Source organism: Lineus longissimus, chromosome 8, assembly GCF_910592395.1.
Source record: "Lineus longissimus chromosome 8, tnLinLong1.2, whole genome shotgun sequence".
Taxonomy (NCBI): domain Eukaryota; kingdom Metazoa; phylum Nemertea; class Pilidiophora; order Heteronemertea; family Lineidae; genus Lineus; species Lineus longissimus.
Genome location: NC_088315.1, coordinates 17,974,858 through 17,995,609, shown reverse-complemented (window position 1 = coordinate 17,995,609; position 20,752 = coordinate 17,974,858). Strand labels below are relative to the sequence as shown.

Here is a 20,752-nt window from a genome sequence, read left to right as displayed (position 1 = left end):
AACACAGCAGTATATTGTGTCATGCTGGACGCTAGCCGGGCTTTTGATTGCGTGCATTTTGTAAAGTTATTCTGTCTTTTGACTAAAAAAGGGTTGTGCCCGTTTGCGGCAAGGTTTCTGGCATCTTTATACACCCAACAACGGGTGAGAGTTCAATGGGGGAAATGTGTCTCAGCAGAATTTGCTGTCTCTAATGGTGTGAAACAAGGTGGTGTATTGTCTCCTGTACTCTTTGGTATTTACATAGATGAGCTAGTGGCGAATTTAAAGAAGGCTGGTTTTGGGTGCCATGTTGGTAACCTCTTTTGTGGCGTCTTTGCCTTCGCAGACGACCTAATCATGCTTGCACCCTCATTACGTGGGTTGAAGAAAATGTTGAGTACAGCAAGTTGTTTTTCAATTGACTTTAATATTTCGTTCAATGCATCAAAAAGTAGATTTTTAGTTTTTGGGTTAGATGATCCACCAAGGGCATTGTTCTTTGAGGGCACACAGATACTCATATCTATGGAGGAAGAACACCTCGGTATTATTTTGGGTCCTCGTGTTGATCGGAGAAGAGTAGAGCTTTTAATAAATGACTTGTACAAAAGAACTAACATGTTAATGGCACAGTTCAGATTTGCCCATGCGCATGTAAGGTACGCACTTTTCAAAAGTTTTTGTATGTCTTTATATGGTTCCCAGCTTCTGGACTTGTCTAAGCCTTATATGGAGGAATTGTTTGTTGCGTGGCGGAAGTGTCTGCGACGGGTTTTAAATCTACCATACAGGACTCACAATGATTTACTGCCGTGCATTGTTCACGACTTTTGTATTGAAATTGAACTAGAAAAGCGGTTAATGAATTTTATGGGTGGTATGTCTTCATCTAAGAATGTATTTGTCAGCTTGTGTTTTAAACTTGTGTGTCAGGGGAGTGAATCTTCACTGGGGAGAAGTGTCAACATGTTGTATGCAAAATATGGGTTAGATAGGAACAATGTGGACAGCTGGGGAGATATGTTGAGGGTTTTTTATATAGTGAATGATAAGAACGGGCAAAATAGGTTAGCGGAACAGATTAGCGAATTGATGGTCATGCGAGACGTAGGGGATGCGGCGTTTAATCATAGGGAATTAACAGAAATGATTGATTTTCTGTGCACTAGTTAAATTCTTTGAACCTTGATTTTTCACGGATATGTAAATAGATCGTTGTAAACAAGCACCTAGCACCCAGCACAAATCTGTAAATGCACCACATGTGTCAGAACTATTTCTCGACGAATAAACACACATATAGTGTAGGTCCGGAAGGTGATGGGTTATCTTAATAAAGAGTCGGCCTTCGGGAAGTCTGCCCACACCAACCCTTGACTTACACTTTTGAATTGAACAGAATAAAATTCCACTTAGAGATTAACATTGGTCATTTTCTATCTAAAAAAAGTAAAATCAATTCTCATGTTCTTACTTAAAGTTCAAACAATACATTTTCAAGATGCATTTTTCAGCTTACTGAAGTATGAGAAACTTTCTGGACATACTGCAATAAGATACATATTGTCAAGTATTATTTGAGCCATATATCACTGGCAGAATTCGATTATCTTGGAAATCACAAAAAACGTGTTTTTATGCATCATTTAAAAATTGGAATTAAAGCAACTAAATTGCAATATTTCTTACAACAGACCACACTGGTGATTAAGATATGTTGCAACTTTCCACTTGTCATAAAAAAAATGATTGCCCCGCATAAACTTTGAGAAATCGATGAAAGAAACGCGACTGTCCATGACAGATGCTCACAAATATTACACACCTGAGTAGTGACACAATTACACGTTAGATGGCAGCACTAGCTGATCTAGATGTGCTGAATAATGGCACTGGCACTGGCACTGGCACTGGCACTGGCACTGGCACTGGCACTGGCACTGGCACTGGCACTGGCACTGGCACTGGCACTGGCACTGGCACTGGCACTGGCACTGGCACTGGCACTGGCACTGGCACTGACACTGGCCCAAGAATGCATCCCAAAATGGTCTGCAGGCCACTGAAATTCATTTGAAATCAGACTGCTGTCAGCCATTATCATGGGTCTTGTCATTGTCCATGGCATAGTCTGTATAGCCTATAGCATATGCCCTAACCAACATGTACTAACTGCATATTGTAGCCTATGTGTAGGTATGTAATTGACATGATATGATATAAGTTTTGCAACAGACTAGGACACTGTGTTATCATCATTATTATTTTCTGGCCAAAATATGCCAGTGCCAGTGCCAGGTATCTTGAACCAACCCTCCTGAACTTCAGTGGAACGTGTGCGAGTGGAGGACCATACGACAGGCTCTGGTATTAGAGGATGTCTTAACCAGGGATCGGCCAATAATCCAGGGCTACAAGTGACTTGATTTCATGACGTCATCGCAATACCCCATCATAATGCCGAATGTCACGCCCTCTGCAGCTCGGACATAGAACATGGGGTCTACCATAGACTGATTATCAATGTATGGGAGTACATTTCTACCTATAGAAGGCACTACCATCTAATAACCGGAGAAGCGTAAATCTGATTATTTCACATTTTTATTTTTAAAAACTTGATGCTTTCCTACATTATGAACAGATATATGTACAAACAATTTAGGTTTGGTACCAAATCGTTTAAGTCACTGCCGATTAGAATGTGCATCTTCCTCTCCACGTCGCTCGGTTTGCAGTTCAGGGCACTCCACCTACTAGAGACGCCTAGCACATCTACGTTTAACGCTTACGTAACAAATTGCGCCATATTTGATTGCAACCTCACATTTTTTCCGATAGCTTATGGTGTATACAATATTTATCGAGTGCATGATGCAAACTATGGCAGTGATTTTGTCTTCTAATGTCTTTTATTTTCCGACGAACCAGACCTCGTTGTGTCTTTTGAAAGGTTGATAGGGGCTGTCGTACCCGGCCGTAAAGTAGTGGGTGTTGTCGAATACGCTGGTATCCCCGATGGCCGTGGCGAGGGCTGCGGCCATTTCGATCCATTCGGCTTCTTTGGCGTATCCTCCGAAGCATCTAGATCAACAGAAAAACGAGACATTGAAATGAAAATTTGCTTGAAAAGGTTAGCCTTGTAGTAACAAACAAACCGGACAGATGTCGCTGCAGCACGGCAATTATTTTTCAACAATTTGTCCTGTTTAGAAGCTAGCGGCCTTTAAAGTTTGTCTTTACCACCAAATGTGAACAAAAACTGTTCACTTGAACAGTTAACTATTCGAGATTCCGATCACCCTATACCAACAAGACGGGTCATTTTCAATGGTTGTGACTACATGAGTAAGAAGTGGGCGTGCTTTGAATGCATCACCGGCAAGTTTGGTGATTTCCGACCTGTATCCAGCATTTATTGCAAATGACGTCGTAAATTGGTGACAAAAAGTCCCCCTCCAAAACCGGAGGTGTTTGTAAATAAACGCTCACTTGACGTAGACTGTCATCTCCGGCATGGAACTGAGGTAGACGTCCTTGTCTGATGGCGCAGGCGCCTTGGGTTGATGCGAGAAGGGAACCATGAAGCTTTCCGTGAAGTTGCTCTCGCAGGCGGGACCTTGGCCGGGGGTGACCTTAGTCAGGACTGGGCACGTCATGGCAATCTTTTCCTCTGGAAGAGTTAGGTGAAGTGGTTTGTAAGCATTCAAAGAGTTGTATAAAATACTAGAATACACAGGCAAGTCTCGGCACCTATTCTTTGATGCATGTGCGTAGCTAGCTGGGCCAGGGTACCAGGGGGGCAGATGCCCTCAAAGAATTCACCAAAGAATGTGTTTTTGATCGTAATTCTGTCCGCACATTTTAAAAAGTGCTATTTGCCCCCCCCCTCGTGATGACTCTACTTACTGTTGGCGTTGTTTCCGCTGATGTATCTGAAGAGTCTCCCGAAGCCAATTCTGGTCGCATCATCAATGCTCATCTCGTACATGTCCGTGCTCGTCCAGTAAGAAGCCTCGTACTTTCTGACTTCGTATTCCTGAAAAATGAATTTCAGGGCGATTGATCATAAGTCTGTGTGACAGAGGTACCATTGGTATTGTAAGTAAATCTAAACGGCCACTTGAAGGGACAACTTTGTCGGTTTTTCATACAAAAATTGTCTCCAGCAGGACCGCGATATCTCCAAACATGACTACGGTAGAAAAAATCAATGAACTGCAATAAACAATACACTTGAACGGAGTGTAACCTTAGGCCTACCTAAAATTCACAAGCCATGTGTCCGAAACTGCCTCGCAACACTGGCGAAAATCGTTGCTAGAGATCAGCGTCATGCAAGTGTCGACGCCTGGTGGCAAGCAGGGTCATTATCCTCCCGGCCAGGTAAATTTCACGCCTAACATATAATGTTTGTTATGAATTAATTAAAGGTGGTTAATATTCCATAATTTCTAAGGAAATAACCATTTTACAGCGCTTTTTGAAAGATCTATTTGATGAAGTGTGGCAGTCGCATTGAGTTTATTAAAATGTCAAGTTGTGTAAAATACATGGTTGGGATGGATCAAAGTGGAATTAATTCTCAATCTGTGGTTAATTCTAAATCTGCAGAGTCAGGCCATCACAGAAATATGATTTTTGACACTATATTTAAGAAAATGTAGTCCCACTGGTCAGTTTAGAACTAGTATTTTGATAGGGCCATATCAATGCGCGAGTGTCAATTTGACGGATAGCCTATGCTGCACAGAAGTCATTATTCTCACGCATTTGGTAGGCCTATTGGAATGTTGTAAAATGTTATCATGATATTGGTAAAGGGTTCTTCTTAACTCATATAAAATATGGTGAGGATTGATTGGCCCTATGGGTGCTTTTTACCAAAAACCTATGACCAGCAATGTGCAAGTAATGTACACAGGGACTAATACAGGGCTCTGGCTTGAAAACTGAGAGAAAAGTCCTCTCGTCTCGTAGAAATGAGCCTCGAGTTTAGTGACACAACTAACAGTTAGATGGCAGCACTAACTGATTGTGAAATCATGACAAAACTGAAAGATCTAGATGTGCTTAATCATCACAATCGTGTCTAGGTCAAACCACAGGAAAGAAATCACACAAAAATGAAACACATATAACGGACCTGTGATACTACTCTATAGTGTAGGTCCGGAGGTGCTGGGTTATCTTAACCAAGATCGGCCTTCGGGCAGTCCCCCCACACCAACACTTGACTTACATTTTTGAATTGAACAGAATAAATTCCACTTAGCGATTAACATTGGTCATTTTTTATTTAAAAGAAAAAATCAATCCTCATGTTTTTACTTAAAGTTCAAACAATACATTTTCAGGATGCATTTTTCACCTTACTGAAGTGTGATAATTTTTCTGGACACAGTGCAATAAGAATTATGGGAAAAACTGTTGTGCTCATTGTGTACCATACTGTAAATATCTTCTTTTAGGAGGCAATAAAAAATATCAATTATTATTATTATTATTTATTATTTATTATTTATCAAGATATATATTGTCAAATATTATTTGAGCCATATATCACTGGCAGAATTCGAATATCTTGGAAATCACAAAAAACGTGTTTTTATGTATCATTTTAAAATCGGAATTAAAGCAATTAAATTGCAATATTTTTTACAACAAACCACACTGGTGATTAAGATTAAACTTTGAGAAATCGATCAAAGAAACATGATTGTCCATGATGAATTTTCATGGCCGGTTACTCAAAAATACAAGCCTGGCGGTGACTAGGATCACGTAGGGGTGTGGCTTTGGTTGTGGGTGTGGAAGGAGGGGTATGTATATGGCAAGCCAAAGCGGAATTTATTCAAGACTTTAGAATTACCATTCAAGAAGTTAAATATAAGTTCAAGAAGGAAATATATGTTCAAGACTAAAATATGTTCAACCTTGAATCAAATGTTTTCAACCTTGAATAAAATATGTTCAACCTTGAATAAAATATGTTCAACCTTGAATAAAATATGTCCAACCTTGAACAAAATATATTCAACCTTGAACAAAATATATTCAAGACTCACGTGACCATATTCAAGACGCACGTGACCACAAAATTGATGACGTAGTTGCTCATGTTTTGATGCTTTACGGACTTTCCCGAACCCGCGTTCAGACTTTCCCGAACCCATGGTACTTGTGTTGCGTTTCGGACTCGAATTGTTCGCACGAGGTTTTGACACATGGTTGTACACGTACCTAGCCGCCTACACCTGACATGTACTGTAATCCTACACATCATGACATGGATGCCGAGTGAATGTCAGAGTCGATAGATGTTTCACAGACATATCAGGCAAATTATAGGTTCAAAATGCGCAATGCCTCTCACCTTTCATTCTTAAGGCCGACACCACTGTATCGGATTCTCGTTGTCTTTTGACATGTTTGAGTGTTTAGGCTATACAGGCAATCAATCATGTCGTGAAACAGAACGCATCAGAAGTACCACAGATTCTACGCTCTACGTCATCAATTTTGTGGTCACGTGCGTCTTGAATATGGTCACGTGAGTCTTGAATATGGTCACGTGAGTCTTGAATATATTTTGTTCAAGGTTGAATATATTTTGTTCAAGGTTGGACATATTTTATTCAAGGTTGAACATATTTTATTCAAGGTTGAACATATTTTATTTAAGGTTGAAAACATTTGATTCAAGGTTGAACATATTTTAGTCTTGAACATATATTTCCTTCTTGAACTTATATTTAACTTCTTGAATGGTTATTCTAAAGTCTTGAATAAATTCCGCTTTGGCTTGCCATATATGTAGGCATGTTGATACCATTTAGCAATTAATCTGCTGTTATGATAGGGTAGGTGAAGGTACAAATATGAAGAAAAAGTGAGAGTTGTGAAATGTTAAAGTACAATTTATTATTTTCTCTTGTTACATGTGAACTGATGGCAATGAATAAGGATGTGCGGTACCTGGCAGTTTTGTGGAGAAGATTTACTGTATACTAGTACAATGTAGTACGTCTGGCAGGTAATTATTTACAATGTACATTGTTTAACATTGTGATAGTTACACATGGAATTCAGAGAAGAGTACTAGTATATTAGTTGTAGTATATTTACAGGAGGACTAGCGATTGTCAGTGGGTACCTGGACGATTTGTGCAAATTAATCAGCAGTTAATAATACAGGAGTATGTAGAATCTCAGTCAAAAGTAGTTACATAAAATCGCCAATAGGGGTCTCTCACATCTCACAGTATGTCGAAATGGATAATGTTCAATAGCATCCACAGGATTGGTCTCCTAACCGGGAAACTGATAAAGGCTAAAAATAGAATGGGTCATAAATGACGGATTTCCCCCTTAAAATGACCTTGGCATTCTTCAAAAACAGCCCAGAAACTATACCATCATTTGTTACAATTATTTAGCTGAATTCGTTACCAAAAAATACATATAATTCGCATATAATTCTATCTGACACGCATTTGACGTTCATCATACCGTCCTGGAATTTGGAGATTCCCCGACAAGCCAAAAATAGATTTGCTAGAAGAACAACGGATTTCCCCTCTTAAAAACCACATTTACATTCATCAGATACACCCCACAAACTATACAGTAACGCATAAACATAAGATATAACCATTCATGAATTAAATCAATCATGTGATTCTATTTAAAATGACTTATCGTTGACGAAAGGAACTAGGTCACAGATAACACACCTGAGTAGTGACCCAACTAACAGTTAGATGGCAGCACTAGCTGATCTAGATGTGCTGAATCATCACAATCGTGTCTCGGTCAAACCACAGGAGAGAAATCACACAAAAATGAAACACATATAAAGGACCTGTGATACTACTCTTCAGTGTAGGTCCGGAGGTGTTGGGTTATCTTAATAAAGAGTCGGCCTTCGGGCGGTCTTCCCACACCAACACTCGACCTGCACTTTTGAATTGAACAGAATAAAATTCCCCTTAGAGATTACTATTAGTCTTTTTTTATCTAAAAAAATAAAATCAATTCTCATGTTCTTACTTACAGTTCAAACAATACATTTTCAAGATGCATTTTTCACTTTGCTGAACTATGAGAATCTTTCTGGACATACTGCGATAAGATACATATTGTCAAATATTATTTGAGCCATGACTCACTGGCAGAATTCGATTATCTTGGAAATCACAAAAAACGTGTTTTTTATGTATCATTTAAAAATCGGAATTAAAGCAAATAAATTGCAATATTTCTTACAACAAACCACACTGGTGATTAAGATATGTTGCAACTTTCCACTTGTCATAAAAAAAAATGATTGCCCCGCATAAACTTTGAGAAATCGATGAAAGAAACGCGACTGTCCATGACAGATGCTCACAAATATAACACACCTGAGTAGTGACACAATTACACGTTAGATGGCAGCACTACCTGATCTAGATGTGCTGAATAATCACAATCGTGTCTAGGTCAAACCACAGGAAAGAAGTCACACAAAAACCAAACAGATATAAGGGACCTGTGATACTACTCTACAGTGTAGGTCCGGAGGTGCTGGGTTATCTTAAATTAGGTTCATCCCACACCGACACTTGACTTTCAATTTTTGAGTTAAACGGAATCAAATTCCACTTCGATTAACATTCTTCATTTTGATTTTAAAAAATCTGTATTTTTCAGTAATTTCCCTCTGTTCGGTGTGAATGTTTTCATCTGGGTTTTTTTGAACGAACCTCAATGTAGCACTCCAAGTTTTATTTAACTATAGATAGCACAACTGGCCACTTTGATATTATATTGCAATGAATCAACAAGCTAGAGTCTGACTTACCTTTTCTGCCTTCACGACAGTAAACTTGGGGCAGTTCAAACCGCGGCAGAAGGCAGGTGGTTTTGGTTCGGGCGATGGCTTACTGGTGGTGGTGTTGACCGCGGCTGCCTCTGCGCCAACCATGGCTGCTACAAGCAAAACAATCACGCCAACTCCCTTCATTATTGCAATAATATCTTTCGGCCGCAAAATGTATCAAAGGTATTATTTAGTTGTTCGTTTCTTGAGAAATGAAACTGTTCATTGTTGCGGCGGCTTTTATACTTACCTGATATCATGGTGTTGCACTTGTCTAAGAATTCACGTTTTGAAACACACTTTCAACTTAAATTGTCATATAAGGAACCGTGATCTAATCTTTTTGTTGATACCAATATTTTATCCAGTAATCTTATTGATAACAACAATGCTTTATCCTTCATACCGTATACAATCATATGGGCTAGATTTGTTTATGAAGACGGGACCTGGGCTAATCAAAGCGATGTCATGGTACACTCCGGACGCAGAGGACCTGGCTCGTCCCTCACCATAACGAGATCCAATTAGGATGACACTATGAGCCGCCCAAGGAGTCTATGTCCTGGAGGCCAAAGCGCCACTTTGTGTACCACGAATATCCCCCAATAATGATCATATTCCTTACGAGACTCACAGTCCGTATGGAAGTCTGCCCCTCGCTATTTTTTGGTGGCATGTCGTCTCAGTGAACATTCCTTATTTCAGAACCGAATAACGTAAGATTGAGCTTCTTCTCACAGAATAATATCGACAATTTTGTTGTTGCTGAAATTGATTATTGCTCTTATTACGAAAGTTTTTACTGGTTTTCTGTACATTTCAGGCAGAGTTAGTTCATTCAAGTTGGCGCTCAAAATTGGCTTTAAAAAATTGCTAAGATCAATCTTTTTTTCGAACTTTTCACCAGTATTGATTGGATCGTCTGCCAGCGGAAGATATCCACACCCAATACGGTTCAACACGCTGACCAATCCATACGACCCGTATCAGCATATATACTCACAAAAATAATTCACCTTAAGTATGATTCCGTTGTTAATTAGGAAGACCAATTTTGTCAACGACGCCCTCGCCGAGTTTCTCATCGATTATCGTACGAAACTCGCCCACAAGTTCGAATGTTGTGCACAAAAACAGATATTTCATTGACTATCGATGATAAAATTATAACATTTCCCCAGGCCACGCAATTATATTGTTAGTTTTTAGTACCCGAGGCAATACGGAACACCTATAGTACATGTTCAACATGAACAATTGTGTGGTGTCGTGTTTGCTGTTTGTTTGGTACGCCCTCACAGATATCATCAAAATACATAATGAAATACATCGATATGAAAGATATTCCGTGAGTTTTGTATAGATGAGGCAGACATTCAAGGTTAAAAGCATCAATAGTGAATGTTATCGAATACGAACGTAGGAGACGGACTGCCTCACCCGTACACTCCGGACGCAATGGACCGGCCTCGTTCCCCACCATAAGGAGACCAAATTTGGATGACGCAATGGGCTGCCCAGTGAGTCTACCTTATCCGCGGCCACGAAGAAACACTCCGAACAACAAACCTGGTTGGATGTGGCTCATTGGCCTTTGACGGCCAGACAACTAGGGGAAGTGGACTCGAAATCGAACCCAGCCTCCGAAGACTATAGTCCATTCGTATATGTTATGTCCGCATCGTTTGGGGCTCTGGAGGGCGAACTACTGGTCGGATTTCTTTGAAGTTTGCTTTTTATTGATCCTTGCCTCAAAGCCCAACATGATCTTTTCATCTAAGTAACCATGGAAATATTTTTTGTAGGCATTGGTGTACATTGACGTAGTGCATTGAATTCGGACATTTTCCGCTCTGTACGGTTTATTTCTTGACCAATCTGAATGAAATGGTCAGGGTACCATTCCGATGCAGGTATCCGAACCAATATCTTACATCACCACACGAGACATTTTAAAGTTAATTCGGACAAGATCATGCTGCGCTCCTTGACCTAATAACATGTTCGAAACAAAAGCGACCAATCAGTTCCGTGGCATGTTGCAATATGTAGGCCAAATCGATCGATAATGATAGGAAGTCCTTCATGTTAAAGGTCTACGTCGATCGTCAAAAATTTGAAATTTGAAATTGAATTTGAAAATTGGGGCGTGTTCAAAATCAGAAGTAGCTGACTATCTTGTTTGGACACTACTTACTTTTTTTATAACTTGGTTGCTTTTACGTCATCGTGGTGCGCATGACCTGTTAACATGATCGAAACAAGAGCGACCAATCAGTTCCTTGACATGTTGCAAGAATGTAGGCCAAATCGATCGATAGTGATAAGAAGTCCGAAAGTCACCAATAATGTCGCCATGCACAGTGAACAGTACATTTTATGCAGCTTGTGCCCTCTAATGTCTGTCAAACTTAAGTTGAACCTGTTTAATGGCGTCTGTTGATTATGACGTCCTGGTGCAGTGACCCTCTTCACGGGGACAAAATTATCTAAATTTAGATAAATTTGGCAAAAAAATTGTTAAATCAAGGACAGATGATTAAAGGTGTACGCCGTTCGTAATTATTCGTGGGTCAGGAAAATGGAAATGCAATAATACACAATGCCGCAGTGCGGTTATCATGCATGCAAATTTGCTAAAACTTGGCATGTATAGTTTTTGTGTATCTATCTGTATTGAAATGTATATTCAGTAACACACTGAGAGGTTTTCAAATTCAATTACAAATTTATAATTTTCAACGAACGGCCTAGGTCTTTAAGTTAATTTGACCACACTGGAGCGCCATGCACGTCAGACCATGCCAACTTATGCTGAAGTGAACTTAACACCTTTGAGAGTAGATTGTATATATAAGATAAAATCCTTGCTTGTGATCATTTGTATTACATCCAGCAGACGACAGCAACATGTGGCGTAACCATCACGATCATCATCTTGAGCATCAGGCGGCACACGCCCATCACGTAAGTGATTGCGGGTTCGATTCCTTCATCCGATTCTTCTTAGCGAACACTGCGATACCACGGTTGTATGTACTGTGGTTGAAATTCGCAGCTTAAATTGAGTGAGTCAAGGCTGGCCCTAAAAGGATCGAAATCATTTTTATGCATCTATAGAGCCAATTTGACGTGCATTTTGTATGTATTTGTTCAGTGGGTGATTTTCAAAAATCGAAAATAGCGTTTTTTGGCTCATTTGAGGGTCAGGGGGTGAAATATAGCCATTGGCAAGCTCTTTTTTTAGAACTTTTTCTCCCACTTAAAGGGGGACTATAGGCAGGAGCTAGGGGGTCAAATTGCATTGCAATGTGCCTTTTATAAGTATCGGCCTCCTTGTTTAGAGGGCAATGTTTTTAAACTCAAAATTGGCGTTTTGACTCATTTGAAGTTTAGGGAAGTTATTCGAGCGTATGGCATTACCAAAAATATGTGGACGTTGTATACATCTGTTGATGTTGCGTCATAATAACTATGCCTCACGTGGTTCAGGATTATCAATTTGCCGATACTTAGTAATATGGACATATGACGTTTGGCCCAATTAAAGGTCAACACACGATAATCACTGGACAACCCCTCTAGTCAACCACCCATGTAAATTACCAATGTGCCTAACCGTAAAGAAGATTATTACGTGCCCTTGCCCGCTTGGCCTATCGACACCCACGAAAGTTGTTTCGTGGGGGTTGATGTTATTGAAATTTGCCCTCTAATCCTTTCATATGACGGTAGAACAATGGGAATAGCATTCCGCGAAGATGACATCACTGCAGCTGCTGCCCTCTATTTCCCCATCGCTGAATTACAGGCAATGTCGGACAAACATGCGGTTTCGTAATGGATTAAGGCTTTCTAACTAGGGCAGTTAGATTCAATCTGGCACATTTCCGAGTGTTGGAAATACTACATAATTGTTCTGAATATTTCTCTCTCTGACTCTTTGGTATCATTCAATCATGCTAAAAACAATGCAGGGTCAAAGATAATTGACTTTGAAATAAGCTCAAATGCGTAGAAATAAGTGTCGGTGTCCGACTGTCACGTGACTAAAACGTCATCAATATCTTATGCAAATGACCTTGTGAGCTATAAATAGTAACTTCGCGGGGTGCTATTGAGGTGCGAGTGGGCCATTACCAGCAATCCCCAACTTTATTATGCCGCTGCTAAATGCAGGCGCTACGATCGAGTTTGACACGTGACCCAATTTAGCCAATCAGAGCGTTCATCAATAATAAAATATATTTTTAGTACAAGAAATCAATGCCTTGTGTCAGTTTTATGCCTTCATTGTGGGTTCACAATTTTGAATGTACAGTGTTCCAGCTCATCAAAAGAACAGGGTTTTGTCTAGAATCACGGTTTTCCGAGTTTCTCCTTGTCAACACTGTCAGGAACCCCCCCCCCCCCCATCCTATCTACCTAGCCAACACCCAGACAGAGGTTACCAAATGACAGAGCTGAGAGAGCCCAAACATCTGAGGAATCCATGCAACAGCAAAAGCTTTGGCAAATATGCTGAAGAGAAGGATGCAATATAATATTTCGGGCTTGGTCACTCGCCTACCCCCCCCCCCCCCCCGACATGACCCTTCCCAGCCCTAGTGTCCTTAATTGAACCATCCAAAGATAGGGATCTTAGGCCATAAAGTGGACAAATAAAGCAAGAAGTTATCAAAGGGCAGTCATTCTCATATCTTCAAAGATCACTTGAGGTCCAGCTTTTCATGTATGTTGATGTTTGGACATATATTCTCTCCTCAAATCCACTTGGGACGCCAATTTGGACCCCCCTGTGGACATGGAAAAATTTTCAATTTTCCCAATGGCATGTGTTTCAGTATACTCAGTATGATGCTGCCTTCTGCAGGAGCTATCGGCAAACTAAATTTGCAAACTCTATGTGATTCAAAAAGGCCACAGAAGTCGGCCAATTTTCATGTTTTCTTAGAATTTACATTAGGAAAAATTGCAATTCACGTGGTATTTTCAACCCATAGGTGGACATGGAAAAATTTTCACCAATCAACTCAAAATTTGGCCTGCAAATGCCTTGATAGTCATAGAATCACATACGCTATCGGCAACTAGGCTTTAGTTACACAGAAAGCCATGAGATGTCTCTCACCTGGATCTGCTATAGAAAACGTATGCTTGGCCCTGGAAGGGAGTTTGGCGCATGCGCAGTTAAAAGGTTGGGAATTGCTGGTAATGCTTTGTTGAAAGACAGTAGGCCGTGTATATGGCCAGGCCTGAATTCTTTTTACTGAGTGGTAGGGCAAAATAACGTAAATGGGTGTTCATTAGAAATCAGGCCTACTATTTGTACCTGGCACTGACACGATCGCGTAAAGATTGCATGGAATTGATGTCAGCTGTAAACATAATAAAGGGGTTCTCTTGTTGTCGAGTTGGTAATAATGTACATTGTACCAGTTGTATAGTGTATTTGGGTCAAACATGATACGAGTCGGAAGCGATAGTCACGACTTGACGTCACTCTGATTAAATATCAGAACTCGTGACCAGCGAAATCTCCACATTGCACCATTAGATTTCGACCATATAAACTGGTTGATTTTCTCATTCATTCATAACTTTGACAGTTCCGTACACTGCTCAGGGATACACTTGTTTTTTGGACACTATTTTATACGGCGATATGTGGCACAATCACAGAGACAGGCAACTGGAACGACAGGCGGCTCATGCCCACAGGGTAAGCAGAGGGGGCGTTCTGGCCTCGAGTTGGTGGTTGGTGGAAGCGAAAGGCCAGGGGCACTGTCTATAATACGCTTCGTTTCCTCAGCCATGTTTTCCCAGCAGATTGCAGAAGAATGCTTTGTAGAATTAAACTCCCGAGGCAGCCCATTAGTTAATATTGGACTCCCATGAGAGAGGGACGAAGCCGATCCACTGCGTCCGGAGTGTATGTTTGATGTGGATGATGATGGTGGACTGGATTCTTACATTCATTTACAGAAAGGAATGACCCTTCCTCTCTGCGCACCCAACACCCACCCGCATTTCAGGTTCATCTACTGGATTATGCCTCCGCCATCAGTCGTCTTTGTCAATGGTTGCCCCTAATTCCAAACTTGGTTGCCTCTCATGGCCAATTTTTGTATCCGTTCAGTTCGTAGGGTTACCGACAGGAGGTCGGGGATGCGACGCATTCCTAAAGTGGACTGGGCCTAATTGGTCCATATAACTTCTTAACTAAGTGTCATCGATCCGGATGGATTGTCCGCGCGTCTGGTGGAAACTCATCATCCTTTCTTTGAAGGGGCTCGGGCCAGACAATAGAAACGCTAATGAATGCTCTGTGCCAATATTTGTCATACGAAGGGAATCATCGGGAAATGCAAGACAATAAGCATGTTTTTGCTATTACCAGGTGTGTAACTATGTTTTATTATCATTTCAAAAAAGTTTCGAATTCCTTTCTTTCAGGCCGAAATGAAGGCAGAGCACAGAGAAGCCAAGTTACATGACAAGGCAATAAATGCAGCATTACATGGAAACTTAGGACGGGCAATGAATCTTGAGGTAAGATTTTCATTTTTATTTCCTTTTTGGCTCACCGTAAGGGGAGTCTATATGATAGCGCTGTGTCCGTCGTCGTCGTCGTCGTCGTCGTCGTCGTATCCTAACAGTGGCACGTTTCTTAACTGCTAAGGCTATGAACTTGAAACTTTGTACACAGAATGCCCTAGGTCAGCTGACCTCTGACACTGATTTTCGGTCCGATCTGATTCTCTGTTTGGCCACCAGGGGGCCAAATGTCGATATCTAAAAAGTGTGATATCTCGCTTATTAGTGACTTGTTTTCGATAAAACTTTTGTTGTAGGTACTCATAGCAAATACACATTTTATATTATACGGGTTTTTAATTTGACCTTGTTTTCAAGGTCACAGAGGTCATATGGCGTAAATTGGCCATTAGAGTGTAAACTATGGCACGTTTCTTAACCACTAAAGCTATGAACTTGAAACTTGGTACATATAATCCCCTATATCACATAGCCTCTGGTGCTGAATTTTGGTTCGATCTGATTCCTAACTTTGCCACCAGGGGGCCAAAAGTGGAAATCTAAAAAGTGTGATATCTCACTTATTAGTGATTTGTTTTTGATGAAATTTTTATGGTAGGTTTTCCTAGCAATGGTATATCACATATCATAGGTGTTTTTGATTTGACCTACTTTTCAAGGTCACAGAGGTCAAATGGCGTAAATTTGCCGTTTGAGTGTAACTGGGGCACGTTTCTTAACCAATAAAGCTATGAACTTGAAATTTGGTGCACCTGATTCCCTACATCATTTAACCTCTGACACCGAATTTCAGTCTGATCTGATTCTCGACTTGGCCACCAGGGGGCCAAAACTAAAAAAAGTAAAAAGTGCAATATCTCGCTTAATAGTAACTTGTTTTCAATTCTATTTTGATGGTAGGTACTCAGAGCAAGGATACATCACATATCCTATGGTTTTTGATTTGACCTTATTTTCAAGGTCACAGAGGTAAAATGGTGTGAATTGGCCGTTTGTGTGTAACTATGGCACGTTTCTTAACCACTAAAGCTATGAACTTTAAACCTGGTACACATGACTCCCTAGGTCAGATGACCTGTGACACTGATTTTCGGTCTGGTCTGATTCTTAACTGGGCCACCAGGGGGCCAAAACAAAAAATTTGAATAGTGCCATATCTCGCTTATTACTGATTAGTTTTTGGTAAAAATGTTATGGTAGATACTCTTAGCAAGGATACATCACATATGATACAGGTTTTTGATTTGATGTTCTTGTCAAGGTCGCAGAGGTCAAACGGCTTAAATTGGCCATTTTAGCGTAACTGTGGCACGTTTGTTAACCCCTAAGGCTATGAACTTGAGACTTTGTACAAAGGACCCTCTAGGTCAGCTGACCTCTGACCCTGAATTTCAGTCCGGTTTGATTCTCGACTTGGCCACCAGGGGGCCAAAAGTGAAAACTTAGAAAGTGTGATATCTCGCTTATTAGTGATTCGTTTTCAATAACATTTTTATGGTAGGTTCTCCTAGCAGGGATACATCACATATCATATGAGATTGGTCGTTTGAGTGTAACTATGGCACGTTTCTTAACCACTATAGCTATGAACTTGAAATTTGGTGCACGTGACTCCCTACGTCATGTCACCTTGGACACCGAATTTCGATCTGATCTGGTACTCAACTTGGCCACCAAGAGGCCAAAACTAAAATTGGTAAAAAGTGCAATATCTCGTTTATTAGTGACTTGTTTTTGATGATATTCTTATGGTTACCATAATGGTACTTACTCCAAGCAACGATACATCACATGTCATACCGACTTTGGTTTGACCTATATACTATACATGTACAATGTTTCTTAACCTGGATGAATTCAAAAGCACCAAATATCTATACGGTGAGCACAATGGCCCCTGGCCGTTTCATTAAGAATACAATTTTTTATTAATTAATGATTGGCTAGACTCCCAAGGCCCAAGGCAGTCCATGTTCGTCATCCTAACCACCTCTCAATTCATATTTGGAGCCGGTGTAACATCTGTGGTTGTTCCCCATGTTTCAGTGTTTCCAAACAATAGGCAGCTAGAGAGACCATGACTTTTCAGTTGGGGGGATACACAGAAATACTCGTCAATCTATTTTTGAGCGTTCCCAAACAATGAGGGGAAACACTCAAAAACAGAAACACTCAAAAACATTACACCGGGACCAGGCCAACCCACTTCACCTGGTGTGAAGTCGTTGGCCGATTTTAGGCCTTACTGGAACCAGAGTGTTTCAATATTATTGAAAACTATCGTCAAAAACTTCCCGAAGTATAGTTTGCTAATGAAACAAGAGAAGAAGAAACATAATGAAGTAAGAAGCCGCCCATTCCTTTAAACATCAGAACTGAGTTGTTCAAAACAACGTTAGCTTCAACGGAGACGTTAAGTCTCAACATGAAGTAAGAAGCCGCCCATTCCTTTAAACATCAGGACTGCGTTGTTCATAACAACGTAAGCTTCAACGAAGACGTTAAGTCTTAACGTGAAGTAAGAAGCCGCCCATTCCTTTAAACATCAGGGCTGAGTTGTTCAAAACAACGTTAGCTTCAACGGAGACGTTAAGTCTTAACGTGAAAAACTTAATGGGTTTAACTGAAAGAAATAACGTCATTTATACTTATACGTAACCGTAAAGGATAACGTGACTTTTGTGCTTTTGAACAACCGGGTCATGGCCTATTTCAGAAGTCATGTTGTTTTCGTTGGTCACTCGTTGTGCTTTTATCATTCGACACTTTACCGTACAAGTGTTGGTATAAAAACGTGCAATCTGAGATTGCCTTATCATTATGACCTGCAGCATTATTTGATTAAAACTCGCGCCATTTTTTTAAAGGCTGTCGCACACAAGCGACATATTACAGTTCCAGCCACAGGCGCATGAAGAACCAACATTAATTCACAGATCGATCATCCAATCAATCGATTGAATGGATCGATTGAGTATTGATCTTCATGCACCTGTGATTTCCGATGCAGTGGTTGTCGGTGCAGTGGTGTCACTTTGTATTAACCCCCAATACTATACAATTTAATTGATATAAATGTTGCCTTACATCCTGTTGCACGTGATGGCTTTTTGAAATTATTGCCGTTGTGACAGCGGATATAGTCCCCCTGGAGTCATAGTCCGGTAGCATTGTATTTGATCAATTAAGCAGCATGATCTATTGTACCGCTAACCCTAACCAAAACATTTAGCAATGCGGGCTATTGTTACACGGACTATCAGCCCTAGGACTACTATCCCTTGCACACCGTCTCCTGCTGTCAAAACTTCAAAGTTTCCTTTCCTTGCAGTCAAAGGCCAACCAGGCCCACCACAGGGCAGAGGCAGCCCACCACAGGGAACAGGCCGCGGAACACGCGCTGAACCACCATCACCACGGACACCACCCACACGGACACGGCTTTGGGCCCCATCATCATCACCACGGAGGGGCGCCGCATATCGAAGTGCACCACTACACGCCGCCACAGCCAGGGTACTATCCACCTCCTGCATCAGGGGTAAGTGACTATAGTAAGGCCAGACACATACACTCCTAAAAGAACATTACATTGTAAAGGTTTAGAGCTTTTGAAAACATTTTAGGGTTTTTCAGCCAACTCAAATATGCACCCCGTAACGGTTTTCAGGGGAAATGAAAAACCCAGTGAAGTTTTTCACAAGCTCGAGAACCTTTGGTGGTTCTGAAATCGCTATAAAGGGTGTACATATTTTGTGTTGCCCGACGATGCTTCGATTATTCATTTTGATTCTGCAACATGTCATGTTTATCATCATATTGAACATACGACACGTGATTGGAATTATTTTCATTTGTTTTTATTTTTCAGTATCCAACCGGACAGATCCCACCGCCACCAGCAGGGGCCGCTTATCCCGGAATGCCATCCGCACCACCAGCTCCATACCCGGGATACCCACCTGCCGGTGGATACCCGCCCGCTGGAGGTTACCCACCTGCTGGAGGTTACCCATACCCGAGATAGGTATAGACTGCTATGAGGAGGAGAGACATTTGAACCAAGTCGTTCTTACATCAGAAAAGAAGAACCTCAACGAAATTGTGAAGGGACGATTTCTTTGTCAACAATCTTAGCAGATCAAAGGCAAGGAGCGGCCAAAAAGAACCGATCACCATCACCAAATTGTGCATTTACAATTTATCAATTGCTCCTCTCTTTGAAATACAATACAACATAGTCATTTCACGACCTGAAACCTCAAAACCGTATCATTTTTAGGACGGTGACAGTTCGCTTGGAAGTGAAAATACAAACTTTGTTGATCATCGCCATATTCTATTCGTCGTCGTTGTTGATATAATTCTTTTATGCATAAGTCCAATTAACTCAGCAAGATGGCTGATGTGTATATCAATAAAGATATTTTTGTAATTTTGTCTCGGTGTTACCGCGTGTGTTTTCGCAAAGGCCCCAAAACGCCAACGCGAACGCCTACCCCATTGTTCGAGCTCCTGATCATGATGTCGAACAACGGACGACAGGCGTTCGCGTTGACGTTTCGGGGATTTTCGAAAACTTACTATCCTTTGTTCATTCTATCTAAGGACATTTCAAACTTAAGACCGGTGTGGAAGTAGTAATTGTCCTCCATGGTCTAACGAGGCTACATAATCCATTGTAAAAATGAAACACATTAACCAAGGTGTTTTAGAATTTAGCGAAAGGGCATCTTCTATTTCTCGATCGGGTGCCACACCCCTCTTGCCGAGGGACCTGGCACGTGGTAATTTATGCATGAACCAGATGTTACAGGACAACTCACTGCATGACTGACGTCCTTGGTCGGTCGATGTATGCTTTACACTCCTATATGCAGTCCATTTCGTCATCCTGATCGTCTTTCATTTAAAGCCACACGATGAGGCCGGTCCACTGCGTCCGGAGTGTAATGCTTTTGTGACAAAACTGGCCCTGAAGTTGAAGACCCTATAGCACGAGAACGTCCATTTTAGCTCCGACACACCAGGCGTAAAAGTTTTTAATGTCCTCCCTGAAAAAGTCTCATCAATATTTTATCGATGATGATGGATGGTTTTGTGCAGACACAATATATTCAATTCCCAAATGATTAAAAGTGCATAGAATCCTTCGTCCTCAGGAACACTCTTTCATTGGACAGATTTGAGTATAACCACGCCGAATTAAAAGAAAGAATGCCTATCCGAAGAAGAGTTCAGACTATATCCTTCGAGAGGTACACCCACCGTTCGTAGTTTCTGTTGTTACAGGGAAACAGAGAATGGTACTTACACAGTTGGAAATTTTCAATTCATTTACAAATT

General features: G+C 40.9%; 2 protein-coding genes across 3 annotated transcripts; one reads left to right on the top strand and one right to left on the bottom strand.

Annotated features, from left to right (window-relative positions):
- Positions 1-2,612: 2,612 nt before the first annotated feature.
- Positions 2,613-9,036, bottom strand: LOC135492851 (heme-binding protein 2-like). Its single transcript, XM_064779527.1, has 4 exons — positions 8,828-9,036; positions 3,892-4,021; positions 3,475-3,655; positions 2,613-3,066 (listed from the first exon to the last, which is right to left on the bottom strand). Exons 1-4 carry the CDS (start codon positions 8,987-8,989, stop codon positions 2,895-2,897), a joined length of 645 nt encoding a protein of 214 aa, XP_064635597.1. The 5' UTR covers positions 8,990-9,036; the 3' UTR covers positions 2,613-2,894.
- A 2,655-nt stretch (positions 9,037-11,691) lies between these two features.
- Positions 11,692-19,841, top strand: LOC135492288 (uncharacterized histidine-rich protein DDB_G0274557-like). 2 transcript variants are annotated; one of them, XM_064778653.1, is made up of 4 exons: positions 11,692-11,815; positions 15,305-15,400; positions 18,738-18,947; positions 19,278-19,841. In XM_064778653.1, exons 1-4 carry the CDS (start codon positions 11,759-11,761, stop codon positions 19,431-19,433), a joined length of 519 nt encoding a protein of 172 aa, XP_064634723.1. In that variant the 5' UTR covers positions 11,692-11,758; the 3' UTR covers positions 19,434-19,841. The 2 variants fall into 2 exon arrangements, with proteins under 2 accessions (XP_064634723.1, XP_064634724.1); XM_064778654.1 differs by lacking the exon at positions 11,692-11,815 and adding an exon at positions 14,375-14,570.
- The last annotated feature ends 911 nt before the right edge of the window (positions 19,842-20,752 follow it).